This window comes from Xiphophorus maculatus, chromosome 4 (genome assembly GCF_002775205.1).
Source record: "Xiphophorus maculatus strain JP 163 A chromosome 4, X_maculatus-5.0-male, whole genome shotgun sequence".
In the NCBI taxonomy this organism is placed as follows: Eukaryota; Metazoa; Chordata; class Actinopteri; order Cyprinodontiformes; family Poeciliidae; genus Xiphophorus; species Xiphophorus maculatus.
Window position 1 is genome coordinate 22,907,505 of NC_036446.1, and position 24,127 is coordinate 22,931,631.

A 24,127-nucleotide genomic window follows, 5' to 3' on the forward strand; every position below is an offset into this window, starting at 1 on the left:
ACCAGCAAATAAAACTGAATGCTTAGGTTTGCCTAGTTTTAACTTAGCTTAAAAAAAAAAAGAATTAAACCAGAACTGTTCGGGAAGTATTACAAGACTTTAACCTTTTTGATTCACGTTGTTTTAGTTTATGATGTTTTGTAAGCAAAGCTGACACTGGAAGAAGAGCTGACTGAAAGGAATATTATCATTCTTTAGTAACCCAGACAGAGTTCTGACTTGACTCTGATATGGTACATTTCAAATGCAGGAACATTTTCAGGAAGCAAAATAGTTTTATGGGATAGTTTTTCTCCTCCATGCAATTCCACTGCAGGAGTCACAGCCAAGACGGGCAAAAGTGGATAGAAATCTTCCCCCCAAAAAAGCCATGGTAGAAAGATAGGATGTTCTGGGCATAGAAACTAGGAGTGTGCCTGGAAACTAAAAAAATTAAATGAAATCAATTAATTCTACTAAGAAGAGAGGTCAAATATGACAACAAAATTATGGCAGCATTTTCATATCAAAAACTAAACTAGCATCTCTGCAACTTGTGTAGTAAGTCTGAGCCTGCAATTTCTATCATGTGTGAATAATAATAAAAAAAACATTTTAAAAAATCTTATTTTTGAGAAAAATTAAAGATGTGCTCTCAAAAAATGGAATCAATAAAACACCTACATTAAAATAATGTTCATGCATGATAATAAGTATATGCAAACCTCTGATAAGAAATTTACAGGCCACTCACTGCTAACCTTCCTAATAGATAAGGACAGCACCTCTCTTCCTCTCGATCCTTGATCATCAGCTAGTTTTTGTTGTTCTGTGGTAAATATTTTCCTCTACATCCATGGAAACCTTAGAGTAGAAACACACAACCATGAAGAAGTACAGGCCTAATAAGATGAGTCAAAAGTTTGAACATTTGCAGCCTTTTGACTAAATCATTTTCTCAAGAGACTCCCGACCAAAAAGTTGAGTTTGCTGTTTTGCTCAAAAGGTTTATGCTTCGGAACCCGGCACTGTTGTGTTTGCTGCAACATAGTGGCCAAAATCCCATCTCACCGGCATACAGAGACAACCTGCAGTGGTCTAAATAAGACCTTTCAACATAAACTTCTCCACAATATACTGCAATGCTTAGTCAATCAAGCATTGCAATATTTTCACAAAAAAGTTGCTTATTCCAGTTTTCTTAAAAAGTTTCCAATTCAATTTTTTTTCCCCAACATCTATTGAATATCTTCTGTATTCATAGACTACTGATTTGAAAATGTTCTTGTCTGCGATGGTGCACAATTGGCCTTTTTCCAGAGAGTAATAAATTATTAATTATTCCTCGGCTGGTCCTTTCTATCAGATCAATTTTTCAAACACCATCAATTATAGTTGGTGTACATACAGATCTCCAGGATGAACTTTGTAATGCACACAATTCAGGAGCTCACAATTCATCATCGCCGCTGTTGTATGAAGCTTTAGTAGTGCAAACCGAATAAGAAATAAAGCCGCTATTGTTGTGTTATAAAATTAACGAATGAAGATTAAAGCTTTAAACAAGAAAATAAGAGCGGTACAAAAATAACTTGGGCCAAAAGTGGTAAGCAACCACTGTATTGTGCTAATTAGGCATATTTTACTTTAAATAAATCTTTTAATAGAACATGCGAGCAAACAAGAATGTGTTGTCAACAAAATAGCTTCAAAATATCAGCTCTTGACCACATCCACTGTTTGGTGACTGTTACTTTGTGAAAGAAACCATTTTTCCTCCAGTCAGGATAAAAGTAAACTTTTTGCAGTGTTCCGACGGTCATGACCAGCCCTAAAGTTCTTCCAAGCCTGCCTGTTTTCGAAGGATTTGCTTTGCATTATTTCTTAGAATTGCAGTACATTATTGTGACAATAATAAAATACTAAGCAATACCCGGCTTTGGAGAATGATTTTGTTTGACAGAAAACTGTTAACATAATAATTAAGCAAGGCGATAAAAGTCATTTAGTGTGAATGTGGCCATATTGTCTTGTTATCTAAGATGTGATCCTGCACACAGAAAGGAAACGCTCTCTAGTACTGAAGACTCACTGCCTGAAGTCTGAAAATGACCTATACAGCTAAAAGCAGCCTCCTCCACTCACACTGAATAGTTCTATTATCATGACAACAGACATGCAGGACTGTCCATTGAAGAAAAGCCGAGTGCAGCATTTAGAAAAAGGGGCTAATTTTCACTCAGTGCAGTTATAATGAGCCTGTCATCCTCTTATCCTGCCCGGTAACCATTAGAAACCATAGCAGCTCTGACACGAACAGCAAAGCAGAGCAAAACTGCCTTAGCATTTTTTTTTTTATAAAGGCAAAATAAAAACATCTAATTTTAAAGATCCAGATATCCGCTCCCCAAAAGGGTAATGATGTGTCTCATCTTCGTTTGAGAATCACCAAAACATACCTCCCCTGGCTCATCGTGTATTTTCTCTTTTCAGAAAAATTCTATGCACAAATTAGTCATCTTGCATCAAGTATGAATGAAAAATGTGTTTACATGGGTAATAAATCTTCGTTCCATACAGCATGTTGCTGAAGAGTGTACAATTTACATAAAGCTTCATTTGGAATTGCAGGTAACATCAGCAAAATATTTATGCGATGTGCCACATTACCTTTTTATCAAATATGTTCTAAAAAATGTAAAGGTTTCATTTAGTTCAGTGACTTGCACAGATACAGTCAAGGCCCAATTTATTAGGCACACCTGTTCTATTGCTTGGGAAGAAAAACAGAGAATCAGCCAGTCACACGACAGCAACTTAATGCATTTAGGCAACTTGACATGATGAACACGACTTGCTGCATTTCAAAGACAGCATCAATGTGGAGAAAAAAACCCCAGAAGATTTATATGACTTTGAATGTGACATGATTGTTGGTGCCAGACGGGCTGGTCTGGGCATTTGAGGAACTGCTGATTTATTGGTATTTTCATGCACAAGAGGGTAGTTCAAAAAAGAGAAAATATCCCATAAGCTGCAGTTCTGTAAATAAAAATGTTCTGCTGATGTCCAAACTCGGGGCAGAACGGATAGACTGGCTAAAATCTGGTCCGACTCTTCATCTTAGCTGCAGCATCCATATGGCAGAGTCAGAGTGTGATTTAAAAGCATTGTATTAACGGTTCAGGCTGGTGATAGTAATGTTATGGAGGGGGGATATTTTCTTGGCACAATTTAGCCCTCTTAGCACAAAGAGACTTAATTCATGACCACAGTGTACCCATCTTCTAATTCCAACAGAATAATGCACCTGGAGACAGAGCTCTAATTATCTCAAACTGGTGTCTTGAATATCCCAGTGAGTTTATTGTACTCTGTTGGCCTCTAAAGTCACCACATCCCAATCTAACAAAGCACCCTTGGGATGTGGTAGAAAGGGAGAGCCACATCATTGTTGTGCAACAAAAAAACCTGCAGCAACTGCATGACACCATCATGTCAATACATTACCAGCCAACCCAAGTGTGCTCAAAAAGTGTCTGGCAATTGTAAATTAAGAAAGCTTATTAGAGTCACTAAAGCTAGCTTGGGAGAACACAGCTGAAATGTATGCCCTAAGTGCTTGGATTTCAATTAATAGCCCTCTTGCCCAGTCGCATTAAATCCAAATAACAGGTATAAATCTCATGCAAGTCCACAATTAAAAAGCTACTTTAAGGATCCCTGCAGTAAATCCTTCCATAAAGCAAGCGGACAGGTTATCAGAGTAAACACTTTTTTATTGAAGGCATCTGAAGTGAAGGCTACTGAGGTGAAGCAAAGAAAGCAATTGTGAAAACAGCTTGGACGGTTTCATTGTTCCAATCTTAATTGTTTACGCAGTCTTACACCTCAAGGAGCCGTGAAAGCCTTGAGCTTGTAAAGAACTTCTGCGGCTTTTCTTACAAAAGGAGCGAATCACCACGGCAATGCGGATAATACAAAAGGCAGCATGGAATACACTCGGTGACACGTGGACATGAAGCAGCTCAGCTGAGATGGCCTGAATATGAGGAGGTTAGCCAAACAAACAGATTGCACATGAATGACAATGAGGCAGAAAATTGGTGAGAGCGGCAACAGACATCGACAGAAGACTGAGAAGCAATATTGCATGAGGGCTTTAAAATATGCAGGTAGGTTGTGAAGTAGATTCTCAGCAAACGGTCTGCCACAGCTTCCACTCAGAAAGGACACCCACACAATGTCCGTGCACTCTCTCAGTCTGTCTGTCTCTTTGCCCCGTTTACTCACAGAAACCACAGAAATAAAAAGGGAGAGCAGACAAAATGATGGAGTGAGCCTTAGAGGTTAAGGGATGAATTTCCCAGCATCTTTTGCCTCCGCCTCTGACCATCTGCCTCTCTGGCAATAGCCTTCGCCTCCTGAGGTTAAACTCTAAATTGGCAGTAAGCTAAGCAGCCACTTAGACAGCAAGGTTCAGGTGGGTAAAATCAAATAGTTATATACAGAGCTGTGTTATACACTTTAGGTGAGTGCATATTGAAAACTAGAGAAGATGTTGAATGTGGCTAAATTGGACCAGTAAAATGTTGCTTTCCAACAAACAAGCAACAAAGAGAAAGGTGAAGTGAAAGGAAATTGACAGGCAGATGGTGAATGATGGAAAGAGATACATATTAGAGAACAAAATGAGAAATGCATAGGACGTAATACAATGCAGGCATAAAGCAAAGAAGATTCAAGAACATGGGTGGAAAATGAACTTAATAGATCAGTGGGGAAGAAATGGAAAGGAAAATAGGAGACTATAAATTAGACATAAAACGATAAGGAAAGGGACAGAAACTGGGGTCATAAATGGAAAAAAAAGAAACAGTGAATGGCTTATTCTTTCAAGGGGGGTAAAAAAACATATATAGAGAAAAAGCTTGTTCAGATGTAGCCTGTGGTCTCATCCCCACACTCAAGCAGAGGCAGAAAATGAATACTGACAGAAAAAAGAAAGTAAAGAAGAAGAAAAAAAAACAAATGTCAGGCTAATATTAAGTCAGAATCTTAAGCCATCCTTCTAATCTCCTTCTATGCTGACCGGTGCTCTTTGAAAGCTAAATGACTTGAATAAGAGTTGCACAACTGGGCCTGCTGTCCTCATTGATTATACTTCTCAGTGCTGATTTTTCATATGCTAACCACCCAGGTAACATTAAGAAGTGAATCACCTCCAGGGTGATGATGAGTTTCCTTAGTTTCACTGTGTAGGAACAACAGGCAGAAACACAGCAGGGCTACCATTAATGCAAGGTGCCTGGGTCTCATAATCTCACAGTTGACCCAAATTCAAACTGGCTTTTTAAAAAAAAATATTATTATTATTATTAAAAACCCATGAACCCTCACTAAAAACACAGTGATAAACACAGTCAAGTCTGTATTACACCTACACTCAAACATTACACAAAAAGTACAAAAAAACCATTGACAAATACCAACATATCTTACAGATGTTGAATTATTGAAAAAAAAATCATTTAATAAAGACCGTTTCCCATGTTGTCTTTCTGTTTCTAGATTAGAGCACACATTTGCATTTCTGCATGTGCTCATTGGCCTGGCATCGGCTCCTCAGAAAGTAGGACTGAGAGCTTGTTACAGCAGCCCCACTGTGTGGCCTCCCTTGGCACACAAACACAAATTAGCTGAGGGACGACTGCTGTGGCAGAAAGCTTCTCTGCAGACAAAACCTCTTAATATTCCTTCCAAGTCCATTAGGGCCTCAAGAGATTGGCGAGGATTGATTGTTTATACTTGATAGTACCAGGGGCTTCAAGGCCAGATTCTTGGTCAAAATTAGAGATGGCATTTGGTAAATCCCAAAGAATTGAAAACTAAATACAACCCTGAGTGTTGTTGTCATGCCCAAAGAAAGAGATAGAAGAGAGGAAGCCTTCATCTAATTAGAAAATGATTGTTGCCTTTTGGTTTTAGCTTTAGACTTCACTGACAATTGAACTAGTTTCCAAATCAGAGGCTTTCAGTTTGGTTTAGTTTATTTTTAAACGTCACCATGCTTCTTGTTGGCAGGATAGAGCTTGCCCAGTGAATTATTCAATTAAACTAGTGACCTCTACACACCCTCACCCCACACACTCCACACACATGCAAAGTCGAGAGGAAGAAAGAATGCCTTCTTGTTCAGCCCCGACACAGACGCACAGGTGCAGAGTGGGAATGTTTGACTTAAAATTATGCTTCAAATCATGGAGTATAATGTTCCTTAAAAAACAGATACAAAATCTGAAGAGTAAAGTTATATATACAAAATTTACTAAAACACTAATAACAGGAAACTTTTGCTTTCAGCAGGAAAAGGGATCTTTTCACAGATAAGTTTAGAAATATATAGCTTGGGATTTTGGATGATTTAAAAATATCAAATAAAGTGATGGTAAGGATAACTTCATGTGTTTAACATCTTAAATGCCATTTTTTAACCATCTTAATATTAATTTAGTAGTTGTTAATGTGTTCACAGCTGTGTCTTAGCCCCGACTTTAAAATGTGAGGGTTTTTTGTTCACATAGCAACTTCCAATAAAGGGTGACATTGCATTGGCTCCAATTACACATAATTCTGGCTTTAAGATGCCTGAAAATGCAACTGAAAAAGTTAAAATTCAGCTTTTCTTTCTGTAAAATCAAAGGGTATTTGTTAGAATTACACTCGCCACTGTAAATGTTATTCAATATATATTGAATAATAAGAAACAGCAATTTTTATTTGCCTAAAATACTCAAATGTAATGGTAATGTGTAATATCTTAATTAAGTATATATTATCTCACAACAGAGCATTCAATAGCCTGGGCCAAGTTATCAGACAGAACAATATGCATGTTTCATTTTTTTTTGGATGTGTTTCTGTGCTTTTGACTACACATATAATAATGGTGGTAGCCAGGTTAGGAACGTAAAACATGTTAATAATGCAATGTCTTTGAAAGTGTGAACGTGTCGGCGTGTGCACAAGAGTGTGAGCTCATGCAAAAAATGACAAGTGACAAATTAGACCTCAGCTGCACCTGACAACTGGTTTTGTCTCACTCTGAAACATCTACTGTACGTACCGGAAGGGATTTACTTCAATGTTTTATTTTATTTATTTTTTTGTTCAAATTTGATTGGTTCATTTCTCATATGCAAATTTATTTCAAGCGCAATGCCAAAACTATGAACTTTTTTGGCAGTCTAGGTACAAATGTGCAGAAGTAGAACAAAAATGCAAAAAAAAAAAAAAGTATATATATATATATATATATATATAGCAATGCTCATTCTTTCTTTCCAAAAGAAATGTCTGAGCATTTCTTTGGGAAATGCTCAGACATTTCTTTGGGAGAAATGTCTGAGCTATTACATAAATGTTTTTCACAAATTCCCTGATGCCAGACTTATTGACACCCCTGTGGTTGACAGTTTGTTCAGCAAATTTTTGACAATAAGACAGGACTTACTTTTTCTTCTAAACTTTCAAACTGTTGAAGCATACCGAGAGAGGGGTCTATGACTTATTCTCTGTGTATAATCTTTTCCAAAGACTGGCTTCTGTCTTCTCCTCAGATATCACTACAGGTTTTCCAAAATATATATATTTTTTTTGTCTGGGAGCTTTATATAGTGATGAGAAAAGGTTACTTTTTTGCATCTTCACTTTTAGCTTTATATTTTGAATCATTATCCAGTTAAATGATTTTAGCCCAGCATCACAGATCCTCCACTGTACCTAAGAGTGGTCATTGGGGTGCATTTCCATAAAGCCTCCATTGTTTATCAGTGAACTCAATACGTGTTGCAAGTAGCAAGAATGTTTTATTTTTCTTCTGTATACGTAAATCCACTCAAATTAGATTGAATTTTCCAAGTATAAGAATATGCTACTTCAATAAAGATTATTTTAATACGTTTCTTTCATTTTCACCAGGCGTGTCAATAAGTGTGGAGGAGGCTAAATACAGGCAGTCAGAGGAATGGTATGCAAGTAGGAGATTATTTACTTTTGAGAAGCCAGGCGGATTTATAGATTAAAAAAATGAATAAGCTTTTTTTTTTTTTCCAGAAAATTACTTTTTATCATACTTGGAAAATCACCAAACTTGTTAGAATCATAGGAAAATCAATGATTCTTTGTCCACCAGTAATTGAATGATAATAGAAGTACATGATCTTAAGATACTAATCAGTTCAATCTGCTTCATGCGTTACATTGAGCACACTCTCTTCTGGTCTGGTTATGAATATCAGCCAAATGACTGAACTATTAATAAACAGACACACTTCCCACTGTGAAGATATGGACCAGAACAAGGCAGCCATTGATCTCTTCGAGTGAACTGCTGAAAACAGGATTGAATAAGTGTTAAGGGAACAAAGTCCCACAACAATCACAGCAAAACACACACACTCAAACACACATGTTCCCCTTTCATGGGGGATTCCATGTGATGTAGAGCCTGGGGTGACCACAATCCAAAGTCTGGCAAAGAAGGACTTTAATTGTTCTTGGAATGAGGGTGGGCTGGTTTCTGGGACACTACAAAACCCTTCCAAGTATGCAGTCGGGCTACATGGTAAAAGAGGCCACAGTATTTAAAGCGGAAACAAGAGCAACAGGGTCAAACATGTGGCTGTGTCCCTTCAGCTTGTTCTTATACTGGACTTCAGTTCCTGGGTATAAAAAATTCTGCTGCCTCATCTGAGAAACTCCAATAAAACAGAAGTCTGTAATAGTTCTCTGTAATGATGATGGCTGCGATACAATTCTGCTGGGTGACAACTGCAGTGGATAAATCAACAAAATTTATAAAGTTTCTTATTTTTATATGTGTGCGTCCTTGTATACTACATAAATAAATTAGTTTGCAAAAGAAAATCCCTCGCTGTTTCTTTGCCTGGCAGATGTTACCCTCAATTCTCTGTTACTGGAACTGTGCCTTCTGAATGTCACAGCTGAAAGCAGTCATAAAGCTCTTACACTGAAAAAAAAACTTTCTTGGAAATGCAGTTGTGGCAGGAAATAGAAAATAAATCTGGGTGCATATATCCATTATCAGGGCACGTTATCGTCAGAGGGGAGTCTGCGGAGAGAGAGGAAACCAGGCTGGATCTCTATGTGAACCGCAAGATAGGGGAAACCAATTTTCCTCCTCCCTGTGCATCCCCAACATACTACTTTCTTCAGACCTTGCTAACGCTGCACAACCAGGGTTAAATCACTTCATCTAAATAAGCCAGCCAAATGTTTTACACCTCTGCATATTACTGAGTGGCGATAAGGTGCTGGTTCACCGTTCTGTGCAGAGCAGCTCTTATTTTCCTCCTTTCCGTCAGCTCTGTGGCCCGAACAAAGATGAGCATGTCAGTAAGCTTCGGTGAATGCAAAGCCCGGCGAGACAACAAAAGAGTGAAAATAAGAGTGAGCGAGTATTTTTTTTTAAAAACGTCCTTTACTTACGCCCTTGACGATAAAACAGCAGACAAGTCATATTTTATGTTTGTGTTAAATATTCCCGTGTGCGGCCTCTCTATGACAGCTTATTCTAAAGCAGATTTATCACAAGTCTTATCTGCTCTCCTGAACAGACAAAGGCAAGGCACATGGCTTCCACTGTAGCACGCTGATGCCTGGGGCACAAGACCAAACATACGATCAATGCAAGTCTCCAGTCTATACATTGAAGAGGAGTAGGTTGACATGCGTCCTTCCAGCTGACACCTCTCACAACTTTTTCTCTAATTAGGTCTCTAAAGAGCATTATACATTTAATAATGCCCATTTTAGACTCCCCCAAGAAAAACTAAACAAATATTATCCTGGCTAAATCCTCTTCGTCTTTGTTGTCCTGATGAGGGAAATCCCTGCACAGATTTAAGGAAATATATAATTAGTCTTAACGCTAATTAATGGATGTTCTCAATTCACCTCACCACGGGAACAGATGTGGACTTAATCAGCTACCATTCAATCACAAGATCAAACATTTTTCTATGCTAATAGAAAGACAGCTAAAACTAGGTGTGAGTCAACGGATACCTTTGAAAAATATATTTTCTAAAAACAACGATCTAAAAAAATCCTTATTTCATGTTTCTACTTCTTAAGACACTGTTCGTGTTATGTAGTTCTCAAATTTCCATCTTGTTAACGACTGCAGTATATCTTGATCTTTGAAAATCCCTATAAATTATGTTGGCATGTATGCTTTTCTCACTTTGATGTGCTGCTATAAGAATTCACGGAAAACTGGTATCTAAGTCTTGTAAGAACCGTATCTAAATACCAGTTGATGAGTTGATTATAGAAAACAGAAATATAAAACATGAGGAAAATAAATAAAAAATAAGATCAAGGTAATCAGACAAAAGACAAGCAAATGCTGATAACGTAGAGATAATGAGTTTGAGATGAGCAATTGACCAAGTTGACTTCAATGAAAACATAAAAAAAAAATGTCTTTTCACATCAGGTTTAGTGAAACTGTCAAAGTGTACTATGTGGATATTTTATGATTAAACCTATTGAAAAAAATGCATGCTGTGTTATTGCATCTACCTTGGATACAATTAAGTTGTCATAGGCCATGGTCAGTAAAAGTTTAAACATGAAATAACATTTAGTACTTTATAATCAAGGGATATGAATAGAATAATATCTCCACCTGGGTGTCAGCCCATTTTGGTCTGTTTACTATATTCATGAATGTTATAATGCAGATTTCTTTAAAATTCAGAGAAGCTTTAAGAAACACAAATTGTTTTCTCACTTGAGTCACATCTAATATACAGCCTGCCTAGTTGAAATATGGCTAAGACCAATTTTTGCTTTTATTTAACCAAGTATTTTACTTTTGATGGGATAGGAGTCAGGCAATAGGAAGAGATACACAATTTACTAGGAACAGTGTTGAAACAAAATATCTATTGTTTATTTGCATTATAAAATGGCATGTTGAAATTTTTGCGACAGTCTTCTTAGTAATCAGTGGAAAAGACTTTATGGGCATTGCAGCAGTCATTAAAGCAGTCACATTTCTGACCAGCTTCCACTGGTGTTTTTATGATGAGAAACAAACCTTTGAGGCTGGAAGGAGTCTTTGGTGTCACCCTGGTCTTTAGCTACCTTCACATATTGTCTTTCAGGTTTTAATTGGGACTCTTTTTGGGCAACTCCAAGTCGTTAACATTACTTCTAATCAAGTGAAACACGGTGGTTAACTAAAAGACATAATTTGTCTTAAAATCTAGTTATAGATTTCCTCTTAGCTCTATCCAATTAGATGGAAATAGGAAAGATGTTTGATGATGTGTGGACGAAGTAGTGTGGCTTGATGAGGAGAAAGGGCTACATAGCCAACTGATTCAGGGCAGCCTGGACACACAAAGAAGCCAAGAAAAGAAAAATGCATTGAGTGCAACACATGGAGGTTGGGCACCAGTGTTGTTAGATGGACGAAGCTTAGAGTGGAGCTGGCAAGACAGAACTTCACCCTCGCAGATGTTCATCTGCTGGAGAGCAGGGTGGATTATTCGCAGCTTTAGATACACAAATATCACTAAGACTCACAAATAAGTGACAACCATGTTTTTGTGAAAGATCATCTCCATAACAACCCGTTCGAATCTAGCTTGACCTATTGGCAGATTAGAAGCTATCATTCCATCCAGACTACAGAGCAGCAGGCTTGCTGTGAGACGTGCTTATGCTGTGGTATGTTTAGTTAGAACTGAGCAGTAAAGGAAGTACCATTCGGCCACTATAACAACTGGTTACCATAGGGATAATAGAGACTGGATGGTCTTCCATATTGCTGATGAAAGAGTTACCTTAATTTCATAGGCAAGTCCCCCTGCTGCTTGGGCGTCAAGAGATTTGGCTGGTGCCGTTGCTTCCTATCTGTTCCTTCTTCCAATAATTGTATAAAACTAATTTATCAATATTGTTCATGCAAGAGAAATGTGCTGTTTTCTTTGAACGTGTTATAAAAAGACAATAGATTACTTGTCAATAGATAGATTTCCTTGGTATGAATGCATTTTTTAGGATAAGGTTTGGCCTGAACATTTATAACTACTCCCTATGAAACAGCAGTCTCATCCGTGGAGAGATCCCACTGGAATAAGAGGGGCCTTGTGCCTTGCTAAAGGGCACCTCTGTGGGGGTTTCTTCTCCCTCATCTAATTTATCCTCCCTGTTCAGAACTGACCAAGCAAGCATCTAATCCGAAGTTCGTCTCCATAACCTTTAGTACACTCGTTTTATGTGTGCAGTTGTATGTGAATGTAAACTTGTCTATGGAAACTAAAGAGAAACAAAAAAGCAACATTTGCCTCAGGCTCCCAGTGGCATGACCAGTGCACTTGCTCTTAAAAAGCATCCAACACATAACTTAGACAAGGGCTTTTCCCTCCTTGCAACATCAGTACATAACTCAGACAACTCACCCTGAAAATGAAAGTGCTTTGTTTTGCCTTAAAAAAACCCCCCCCAAAAAACCTAAACGAAACAAACACAGACTATATGACAGGTTTTGAAAATGAACCTTTGGATTCAGACCACACTGTTGCAAGGAATATGTATATTAAATATATACATATATATATATATATATATATATATATATATATATATATATATATATATATATATATATATATATATATATATATATATATATATATATATATATATATATATATATGCCCATAAATAATAAAAATAACGACTAAAGTTTTCCTTCTTTTCAAGTGCTGGATGGATCTTGATCATAATTCAGTACAATGACATCCGGGCGACGACAAATTCAGTGAAGATTCACTGCACGTACTGTTAGAATCCTCTTGTCTGACGCTGTTCTCTCATTTTTCTGTGATTTGGTCAGTTTGTCTCCACTCATTTTATGGAAACCCGATTAGTTTTTCTTCTTATTTCAATAATTGCTAGTGTCAAAATCATGATTATTTCAATTAATAGTTTTAGGCTTGTTTTGTTTAATGCACCTTCTTGTTGAAAGCCCATGAAACAAAACAAAACAAAAAAAAAATGAACATTTCACTTTCAGTGGAAAGCTTCTATCAGGAAATCAGTACAGATTATTATTAAGACTCTGCCAGTCTTATCTCTTTCAGACAAAAACACATTTCGTATTTACAAAGGATGCTATCTTTCCTGTACAAAGAATTGCTTTGATTGAGAGGAATGTGATGCCACTGAGCTGCAAAAAGAGGGAAAAGCCTCACATGGAGGTTTCTGTATTATTTGGAGCCCCTTAATCTTCCTAGCACATTATGAGTCTCTTTAATGTCTCTGTAGAGTTCAATATTGTTTTAAAATGTGGGCAGTTACAGAATTTATTCTTGTGTGAATAAAAAGCTGCAGCCTACACAATATTTTCCAACAGAAGTGTGGAATGCATCAAAGCATATTCTCTCAGCTACTTTAGTGATCAAATACAAAAAGGGAAGGAAAGAAAACACCATGGGAACCTTTATTTTGTACAATGAATACTATCAGAACTGATACTTATGTAAACTTCTAGAATATTGAACATTTACATTAGAGAATTATCCATTAAGACGATGCTTTTTCACCTATTTCTCTTGCTTTCATATTACCTGAATAGTTCTACAGCACTACAAGTGAGTCATATAATATTCTGCTTTATGTATGGAGCATATAACTGTCAGTTTTATAAGCACAATTTGTGAAATGCACAGCTTCTATGAAAAGCACATGAAACTACTGGTAGAGGACCAGAAGTCAAATTAGGCTGTTATTTTTTTTTGTCAAGCAGAGTTAAAAAGGCATGTGACATCATCCTCATGTGGATAATTGTTCAAGTGGATGTATGCTCTGTCAGGCGCACTCAATTTCTTCATGGCAAAATTGTATAGAAGAACAAATGTGAGCAAGAGGGTTATAAATCTGCTTCAAAAGGCCGTGTGTACATCTGCAGTAGACATGAAGGGTTTCTGTGAGATGCCTTCACAGAATTTAACAATTCTAGTTGCTTGAATGGTTCAGTTTCAGCCTATTGTGAAACAGGACTTTTGTCTCATGTGCAGTCATTTAATTGCTCCGGCTTAAAAAAACTTGCATGTTGCTTTGTGCCTTTTGCATAATAATTGAGAGGATGCTTTACGGAGTAAATGGATCGATTATTCAGAGTGTTTCAAGATCCGTACTATGCATATGTCGTATCTTAAACCATCTCTAACAGTGCCAGAATAAACCTGTTCTACAGAACTCAATTAAGGCACTGGATTTGCAGATATTTCTGTAGCCTCATCGTCGCATAGAAATTTTGCTTGATTTGAGAAAAAAAAAAGGAGAAATGATGACACATTTTGAAAAGGCAGGCAACATGGTTATACTTACAGGATTCGGGTTTCAATTTCAGACAGCTGGTGCACATAGCCTTTACAAAGTGACCATGTAGATGGGGTCAAGCTTTAATACCTATATTTATATATATATATTTTTTTTATTTATCTGCTTCTTTTCCTTCCGCCACTCTCAAATGCAGACTAAGCTCTGCTTCTGGCTTTGAAACCGAGTAGACAGATTAAGCTGAGTTAGGCCTACTTTTCATAAATGTGTTGGTGTGGCACTTTGAAATCCTCCACTCCCTCTCAGCCCTATACACCTTTTTCCCCTGCAATAGAAAGAAAACAGTTAAGAGGTGACACATCTGTGCTTCTTTATATGAAAGGTAGCTGGAGATTAACGAATGAAAGAGTCAGTACTGAAAGCTGTTACTACAATATAGGGAACAGAAAACACAAGTACTCCTCTATATGAGGCTGCTTGACACCCGTCCACACACATTTTGAGAGCATTTCTGATTAAGATGATCCAGATGGTGATGATGAAAATGGGAGGGGTCGTAGACTGATTTTTTTTTTTTATTAGTTGCTGCTCGGCATAAGACAAAACTACAATTACTTTCTATATACTCCAAAACCAAATAATCATTGAAATAGAGCACTGTAAGGCTCCATTCTGAAATGCCACTATAAATAGAGATTGGGATGATAATATCTGTGTGCAGTTTTTTTTATGTAAGAGCTTAACTACATATAGAGGACTTTAGGAAGCCATATTAAACTACAGTCCTTATTTACCTTATGAAGATGTAATTTGAATGAAAGCACACACATAAGGCATATAAAAATGCTAAATTAACTCTGTGGAAACATGGTGTGAATAACTTTAACCCCATTTTATGATTCTTCCAGTTTTCATGGTTGTAAAGCCCTCCTCTCTTAGTACTGCTGCTGTGTAGGAGTTGAGAAGGAGGCTGGGTTATTACATTTAAAGAGGCTACTTATGCACTTTATAGGTATACGTTTGATTTAACGGTCATTCCTAAACATTTACATTTTAAAGTATTAAAAAATTTAATTGTATGTTGAAATAATATCTTTGTACCTTTTGTTTAACATTCCATTTTAGCTATCATCTTTTTTCAAGTCTTAAGTCTTTACACGACCAATCTGCTCTAATTGGTCATGAACAATTGAGTCAAAAACAGTTGGAGAGTTGCTTCCTGTGTCACTTGGGTCGAATCATGAGAAATTTTAATTTGTTCAAGGTCTCTGTGTGCCTTAAGTACACAATCTTATCTCATCTGTCAAAACAAATACCTCTTAGCTGCATTAAACAAGGAAAATAGTAAAAACATAACCCTAATACAGTATAACGTGTATGAGTATGCGTGTGAAGACACACAAACTGTGAAATTAACTAACTGCCAAGAATCATTCAGTGAGCAACCAATTTACCTTTTATCCTTCAGCAAATTTACAACAGCTTGTGTTCATAAGTCATCTGTACTAATAGTTTTATCTTTTTTTTTAACACCTTGTTGTAAGGATGCAAATTGTGCCAAATTTAAGCAAAAGACTGAAATCAAGCAAATGCACTTTATTGGGATTCCATCAAGTAATATAAACAGAGAGGATTAACATCTTTGATTTGGGGTTTGAACATTTTTTAAAGGTCCAATAAACTGTTTAGCACAAATAATGACATTAGAAAAAAAATCTCTTTCTCACCCGTTATGGGTATGGATGAAAGTAAAAGTTATAAATGCTACAAAATCTCAGCAAGTCTTTTGTTTCTGAGACAAAAAGACCCAACTTTGAATAAAACCCTCAGCATCAGAAGTTTTTAACAACTGCCAACTTGATCCCACTGACATTCATGAATTTAAATCCACAAAGCTCAACACTTAGTGTGCCAGCAAACACTATTGAATTTTATTGTTAGTTAGTTATTATGTTGCTTGCGTATCAGTTTCTCTTTGAGTCATTTTCAAAAATACAGATAAGTCAAACCAAAAACTCTCCCTCTCCAGATATACCACTTGGCAGTCTAATCAGCTGCTGTTCTTCTTTTGCAGGCAAATGCCAAGGGATGCACAAATGGCAGCCTAGATACTACAGAAACTTCTTAACATCACAGAAATAGAGAACAAACAGACAAAGTCAAAACAAGTGAGAAATGGTCTCTTTGAAACATTTATTATGAAATTATAAAGGTAAAATAGCACTGTTCAGGTAAAGCTTTTGTTAACAGAAAAAGGAGTTGCAGTGTACTTAAAAACTGTAAGAGTTGATTCCAGATGTAATTGATGCGTACCCATAAAGGGTAAGATTCAAAAGTAAAAGGAAAGGCAAGGCAAATGACTAATACCAAAATAAAATCATCAATATTAATTACAAGCCCATTATCGTTTAACACAGCACATTAGGCAAGATTACCAGGAGTTCAATTTAAATGAAACATTATATATACAAGAAAGATTTACATTGATGAGAGTTACAGACCCGATTCTTTATGAGCTACGAGGCCCGATGGCAAAGCAGTCAATGGCAGTCACATTTAATGTCCAGTGTAACAAAAACCCACAAAAAAAAAACCAAAATGGGGGTGTGGAAGGATGGGGAAGGAAAAGAAGTTGGCTGGCAATGCCATTATCACGACTATTAGTCTGGACACTGGCACACCTCAGTGACAGCTTGTGACTGTGAGTTACTTGACACGACAACCCAGCTGACAAGGTATCCCTTTGGGGTTTGTCATGTCAGGACGTACAGCACAGCAATGCTCAGGCACTGCTGCTCCTCTAATGATAAACAGAGAACAGCAAAAACAGGAACGAAGTCCATGTCCTGAAAACAAGCCACCCTCATCTATTACTAATGATCACAACGCAAAGGTGAAAACACCCGCATTGTTGGCGATTTAACATTGCATGTAATGGCATTGACCCAGATAGGAGCGTGGGTGAAAGGTTAGGGCTGGAGATGGGGAAGGAAAAGGGTGGGTGGAGGGACCAAGTGAGGAGTGGAAAGAAGAAATGGGTCGTCGGGGAGGGTGAAGGGCATTCAAACAATGAAGTAGCATCAAAAGTTCATTTTCCTTTTTCTTTTTCTTTTTTTTTTTTTACAAAACTTTTTTTTTTGCAGACAAGCAAGCAGTCAAGAAACATTTTCTTCCACCCTCTACTCTTATTTTTTTTTTATTGGTATTTAAAGAGAATTCAAATAAGATGTTAATACCACACTGTACATGTCTTAAGCAGCAGTTTTTGTTTTTCTTGTCATGCAGTGTTAGAAAATTTACGAGGTTAGTATGTCAGCTTGATTGATTGCTTCAGAAAAAAAAAATGGGAAATGCAGTTTGCAGATTGGTGAAAACATGAAGTTGAATTAAGTAATGACAGCCCCACAAAAGCCACACAGACTTTTGGTGCAGCAATATCACAAAGCACAAGTGAATGATGAATTTGAGATAAATGGGTTGCCAGCCAAGAATGATGGACAATCAACAAAACCAGAAAGAGAAAAAAATATATATAATAATGTGCACAAACATACGTAAGACTATTCAGTATGGTGCAGCATTTGTCAATATGAAAACTTAGTAGTACATGTGTCTTGGAGGAGAAAAACTGTGTAATGAGAAAAGATTTGTCACTATGTGTTAAGACAAAAAAATCTATTAGAAACACAGATGCCACATAAATAAAAAAGAAAAAAAAGAAATTAAATGTAATTCCTGGTAATTTGCCATTGTCTGTGTTTTGTCTAAATATTGTCCAAGGTTGCAAAAAAAAACAGAAAAAAAAACAACAGAAAGATTATAAATACATAAATATGATACATAAATATATAAATATATAATTTTAACAGAATAAAAAATATAAACATACTATATAAATGAACTCTAGAGTTCAAACAGTGCACCAACAGGGAGTTTTGATTTATTTTTGGTGTTTCTGCAGACAAAACATGATCACCCTTGGGCAAAAGTCTTCTCAGATAGTTCTACTCACATCTGCTACCTTAGTAAAACTTGCCATCCATTTCATTTCCTTTTACCCACCTAGACATAGAGTACATGACAAGGTTCTTAAAGGAATACAATTTCTCTGCGGCAAAGGGTCTTGAAAATCCTACTCTGGTGATTTGAGGCTTTGATGAAAAACTTTTTTCACAGACTTATTGGCTTTCTGTTTAAGGATAGCTACATTTGTCTTAGAGATATGCTACATTTTAAGCAATAAGAGAACACAGTACTCAATCTGTTTTTTTGTTTGTTTGTTTTTTGCAGCTACCTGTAGTTTGCTAAATAATTAAACTCCTGTCGGCAACAGGCTCTAGACAGATCACAAATTTGCTTGATTAAAGTCTTGATATTTATTCATCCGGTGTTATTACTAATTCATATCCACAAAAACACCTGGTATTTTACACGTCGGTTGTTGTTTTCAAGGTTTGAAACCCACTGGAACGTCATTAATCAGAAGTATCAGGAGCAAGTAAAGCATTAGAGATCACAAACAGAATATCCCGATTAAGTGACAGGATAGCTGGGGAGAAGGATGTATGATCACAGTCGACAACAATCACTGGCCTCTCTCCATCTTCCACCGCCAAACTCTGTGTCAGCACAACCCAGAAGATATAGCAACAGACTTTTCCCCTCAGGTGCAACATTGTCATAGTTCATTAATCTTCTCAAACTTCTCCTGCTGCCATCAGCCCCCGTACATACTACTAATCCCCTTATTAATGTGGCAAATGAACCTGCACAAGAAGGACGACTCCCCCAAGGCTCCATAATTACAATGGTCTGTATAAACTCCTGTTTGCATTGAATGTCCATTCATTAAATGTACCGACAAGACAACGGCAGAATTACTGAGCTAAGCAGTCATGTTTCTCTCTCGCAGGTTTTTATAACACTCCATGCTTTAATCTGTGTACTCCATCAAGTATAAAAGTTAATAGCCTGCTCATTATTTGTTACTTATAGTGCAACATACATCTGCTTTTGGTATAGTGGTCGCGATAGAACAAAAGGTGATACACAAGCCCTGGCAAGTCGAAAGAAATGTACTTTTTTGGAATTAAAAAGAGTGTCTCTCTTTTTAATTCCTAAAAAGAGAGATGCGATGGTCTCTGTCCCCAAAGCTAAGGCATGATTTGTGATGTAAAGAAATACGTTGCAGAAGTGCAAGTAAAATAAAAGGCGAGCACTACCTCTTCTCTGCTGTGTAGCAGAAATTAAACACACCCTTAAAAAAATTAAGACCTTAACACATGGATTTTAAGGACAAAGTTATACCTGCTAATTATTTTTGCCTCATCACACAGATCTCATGCTGCAAAAGCAGAGGAGATAAAACATGTTTGGAGTTTGTTAAAATCTACACATGTATCTATTTGAGTTTTAATTTTTACAATGTTACTAACCCCCACTCAACCACGCCAACATGAGCCCTGGGATCTGATGCAGAGCACATAGTTAATGCATAGCCACTGGGCTCATGCTATGATAGTGAACCATAGCTATGCCTAAGACTACTGACAGGATGAGAGGAAGACTGATGGTGATGATTATATTTGGTTTCTTAGATGCTTGTGATGCCTTGTGAAACTAGGACAGTTTTTTTAAGCTTCCTTTTTTTTTTACTCCAGTGCTGTTTACACTAATGTGGGTCCCTAGAGGGTAAATAATAAGCAAGAAAAAAGAATGGGTAGGCCAAGATTGCTTCCACTGCTCTCAACAGAGTTTGGGCATGGTATAAACCTTATACCACAAGGCATTTGTCTGTGATAGCACAGTTGTAAATGTCTGTTATTATGATTCCCTACATGCTCCATGCTCTATGCTCCAAGAAACGAAGGTCAGGATTTGCTGTTGCTTTCTTTGTCTTTTATCCCTGCTCCCGTTTTTTCCATCAGTTTTCATTGTTATTGATTGGCACTGATGCTGCACAGAAGTGACTGTTGAAAACTGAAAGAAAATTGCTTTTTAATTCTTAGGGAAAAGGTTATTTCCTGTTAACTTCAGGTGACAATGGATGTTTGTTGTTAGTTTGTTAAAGAAAGGTAAATGCTAAATTTCATCATTCTATCTTTCACCTCTGTGATGGATAGAATGAAACAAATTGCACCCTACTGACTTCAATTTCAGTATATTACATCAACTCCAATTTTTCAACCAAAAAAGTAACTAGTAATAACCTTAAGACATATTGACACAGTTTATTATCTATTTGTATATAAGAAAATTTCAATATTGCCATTCTTATCTTCTTTTCCCCCCCTAAAGCCCAGTTACTCTGCACGGAATATGATATGATAATCCGATGATATTGCTTTTTGGATTTACTGTCTGCTTAAGGTTTCACTCCAATGTAATTGGTGCTATTTTCATTCTTGCTTTTAAAGAGAAACTGTGCTAATCTTCTTTTTGTTTTTTTATTCAATATGCTGATAGAAATGTCAGAAATGAATGCACTGCACTCTGTGTGGTAATTGTCTGTGGTAATGACATACAAATATCAGTACAGATGGTTGGCAGTGTAGAAAACATTCAAGATAAGGATAAAAAAACTAGATTTTTTTTACCATATTGCAACACTTTAATGTTAGATTGCCAGGTCTGTTATTTTAACCTGATTGTAAACTTCAGTAACAAGAGGAATTTTTAAAGTAACTATGAGAAACTCCATATCAGAATCTGAATAGTCTCAGGAGATCATGGATGACAATATAAAGATAGATTTTTAATTTGATGAATTTACTTTTATGTACGAGGCATCCATCTGATTAATCCTGCAGGGATGTTTTGTGTTTCAGTTAGCACTGAGGTATTCAACCTTTCACTAATGCAGAGAGCAGCTCCTCATTCATTAAACATCTATGTCTGAGACAATTAATTCCAGTGTGGAAATTAGAAAAAAAAATATTGACCTGAATCCAACAAATCAAAAAGAAATAGAAGACAAGAAAAATGTTTGTTGGGAAACTATTAAATAGATAACTCAACTAGTACCATTTTTTTTTAGTATCCCTCAGAAAAGACCCTAGAGTGGCTCTGGGTCTACACTGCATTTTTTGAGATAATGTAACGCAACTCTAGATGAAAAAAAGGAATGAGACATGACAGTATTAGATTGTGAAGGATTTGAACATGTTGACAATCTGCCAAAGTGAAGATATGATGAAATTATCCGTGACCCCTTGCGAGTTTGGAGATGCTGAAAATGTTGGTAATATTTAACTGATCAAAAAAATAAATTAAACTGCAATTTTTTTTGTGAAAATTGGTATTTAAAACTTTTAAAGTGTTTTCCACATTTACTCTGATGCTTAAATGTAAGAAAATGAAGAGAGAGGCTGTTTTGGTTTCTGCAGCTCACTGTCTCTGTGATCTGAGCAGGTCAGTTGTTTATTGAGAACTTCATGCTGGGCAAAGTTGCAGACCTTTACAAAACAAAATAATACAGCCATATGGGTTTTTAGGTGAAGTGTTGTTAGAACTTTACGAGGAATACTTATTTTATTTTTAAAAATCCTTTTTCACTTTTATGTCTTGTTTTCCAAAAGCACTAAATTATTAATCTAACCTCATAAAATCTGAGACTAATTTAGACCCAAATTAGAGATCTGATTTTTTGTCTACGTGACAGTTCAAATTATATACAATAAACAGATCATTTTAGGTTAAAATGTGATTGGGAAACGTCTGCCCTTTGCTGTTGTTGCACAGATATGAGATTTATTATTTTTTCCTTAAGCTTTATAAAATACATATTTTTGAGGTTGCTAAATCTTTATACAGCAATCATGCACTACACCCGAGGGTGTCTTATTAGATTTTTTAAAATGTAAATACTACATTTGAATTTGGTTAAACAGTCTGGCACTGTGTACTTCAAGTCTTCAGTATTACATTTCCACTATATGCTTATCAGAAGTTGCCCTAATAGCACAGAATAAAATCTGTTCAGATTTCTTTTTTTTTTGAGGCAACTCCTCTATTTTTTATCTTAAATGGTTATATTTACCATCTAGATAAAACTGCACTCATGAGTTTAGAAAAAAAAACTATGATATGTTGTATTATATCAACAATTCCATGTTAAAAAAAGAATGTCTTTACATTGACTGAGCTTATTAAAACAAGACCAAACTGAATGTTTGATGTAGCTGAAGCTGAAAAGATTCAGAGCAAGCACTGAAAATTGTACATTTTGTTGTTATCCATTAGATGATCAGTTCATTTTTTAAAGTTATTTCACAACATTAGGTCATGTATGAATTAATGTGGATTGTGGAATTATGCATAACCTCTTTTACATTATTGGCCATTAATGTGGTTTTCATAGGCTATAAAACAATTAGATTGTATCACCAAGTTCAAACTGTTACAATTGGTGTTGGCATAGAAGTAAGACTGATTGGCAACTGAACTGCGTAAAGATTTGCACAGGTTCCATTTATGTTGTTTGTAAAGGTTCCATTTATGTCGTACTTGTGTACGACATGTCTACTAAAGACATGAATCAAACTTCATGAAGCTCAGTGAACAAAAAGATACATCGTAAGTGGCACTGTAGAGAACACATTGGCTCTGTTTGTGTGCTGCTTTGAATCATTTGTTAGAATTATTGATTGCAGTAAATCTTGTATGGAATTGTGGGATGACTGAGCAGATCAATGAAGTTGTGCTTACAGTATAGTGTCATATCTCATATGTCCCATTCTAGGGCTGGAATAGAGCACCCCAACCCTCATCCACCCCCCCAGGCCCCCAGGCGCAACCACCATCACCTATTTTATCGTCTCTTCTCACATCCCTCTCACATCGCCAACTGCACCCCACCATCAACTGGTGAGTGACGCCACAATGAATGCCTCTTTTGACTGCTACCTCTCACACAGAAGCACATTAAATGCATCCCAGATGCAGTGACCCGGAGGTATGCATCTGCAGGAGTTGCACAGTGTCATCGCTGTAATTCTACTCTCTCCTCCGGATAGTTCTTATCACTCAGATCGACAACTGCCATTATCAATCTTCCCCTGTGCAGCCTCTGCATCATTAGGTGAGAGTATTTCACTAAGAACTCTAACATAGGTTTCATTCCTGTCTTGTCCTCTCTTGCATTCCACTGCAAGTTGGCATAGTGCCAGGCTGTGCCATGTAGCGCAACAGTGCCACCTAAAGGTTCAGTACCACCACATGTCAAGCCTGACCTACAGACTCTGATCTCACCGCTTTCCACTTCTCTCCCTGCGGTTTCTCTCTTTCCTGTTTTTGTCCACGTGTGTTCCATTAGATTATAACTGTGTGTTGTGTAGTGCTGCTTTATTAGCAGAAAAATTAATAAGGCTTTGATAAAAAGCAGCATGGATTACGTTGAAATTTGAGGCTCATTATTGGCTAATCCTTTTTGAATTGGATGTGTATCAAGTTCCAGACGAGCTTTACTCAGTTTGCTAGTGTGATTTGAGAGGAGGCATTTAATTCAAGCATAGATGATGAGGCAAAGCTCACAGTGACATTCACAATACCACTGTAGCGGTCTAATTATTGACTATTGTTGCAGCAGCAGGTGTTGAATAGGTTACAAAATCTTTAGTGATATTACAATACACATTAAAATAAAGAAACAAACAAAAAACATGAAAACACTGTTATGAGAAGAGAGGTGAAACGTCTGCTTTTTTTCACGTTGGCAGCATTTTTGCTGTGATGATGACCGTTATCTGAGTAGATAGGCAAGAAAAAA

The 24,127-nt window shown here is 36.7% G+C and overlaps 1 protein-coding gene across 5 annotated transcripts in view; it reads right to left on the reverse strand.

The window, feature by feature from the left end:
- The window catches only part of pcdh9 (protocadherin 9), a 185,921-nt gene that overhangs the window by 156,914 nt on the left and 4,880 nt on the right, over window positions 1–24,127 (reverse strand). The window contains exon 3 of one of the 5 annotated variants that reach the window (XM_023332405.1): window positions 16,038–24,104. The exons of the other annotated variants lie outside the window; for them this stretch is intronic. Coding sequence (XP_023188173.1) covers window positions 24,066–24,104 — 39 coding nt within the window. The 3' untranslated portion in view covers window positions 16,038–24,065. Of the gene's footprint in view, window positions 1–16,037; window positions 24,105–24,127 lie in introns of those variants that run through there. 5 annotated transcript variants of the gene reach the window in all.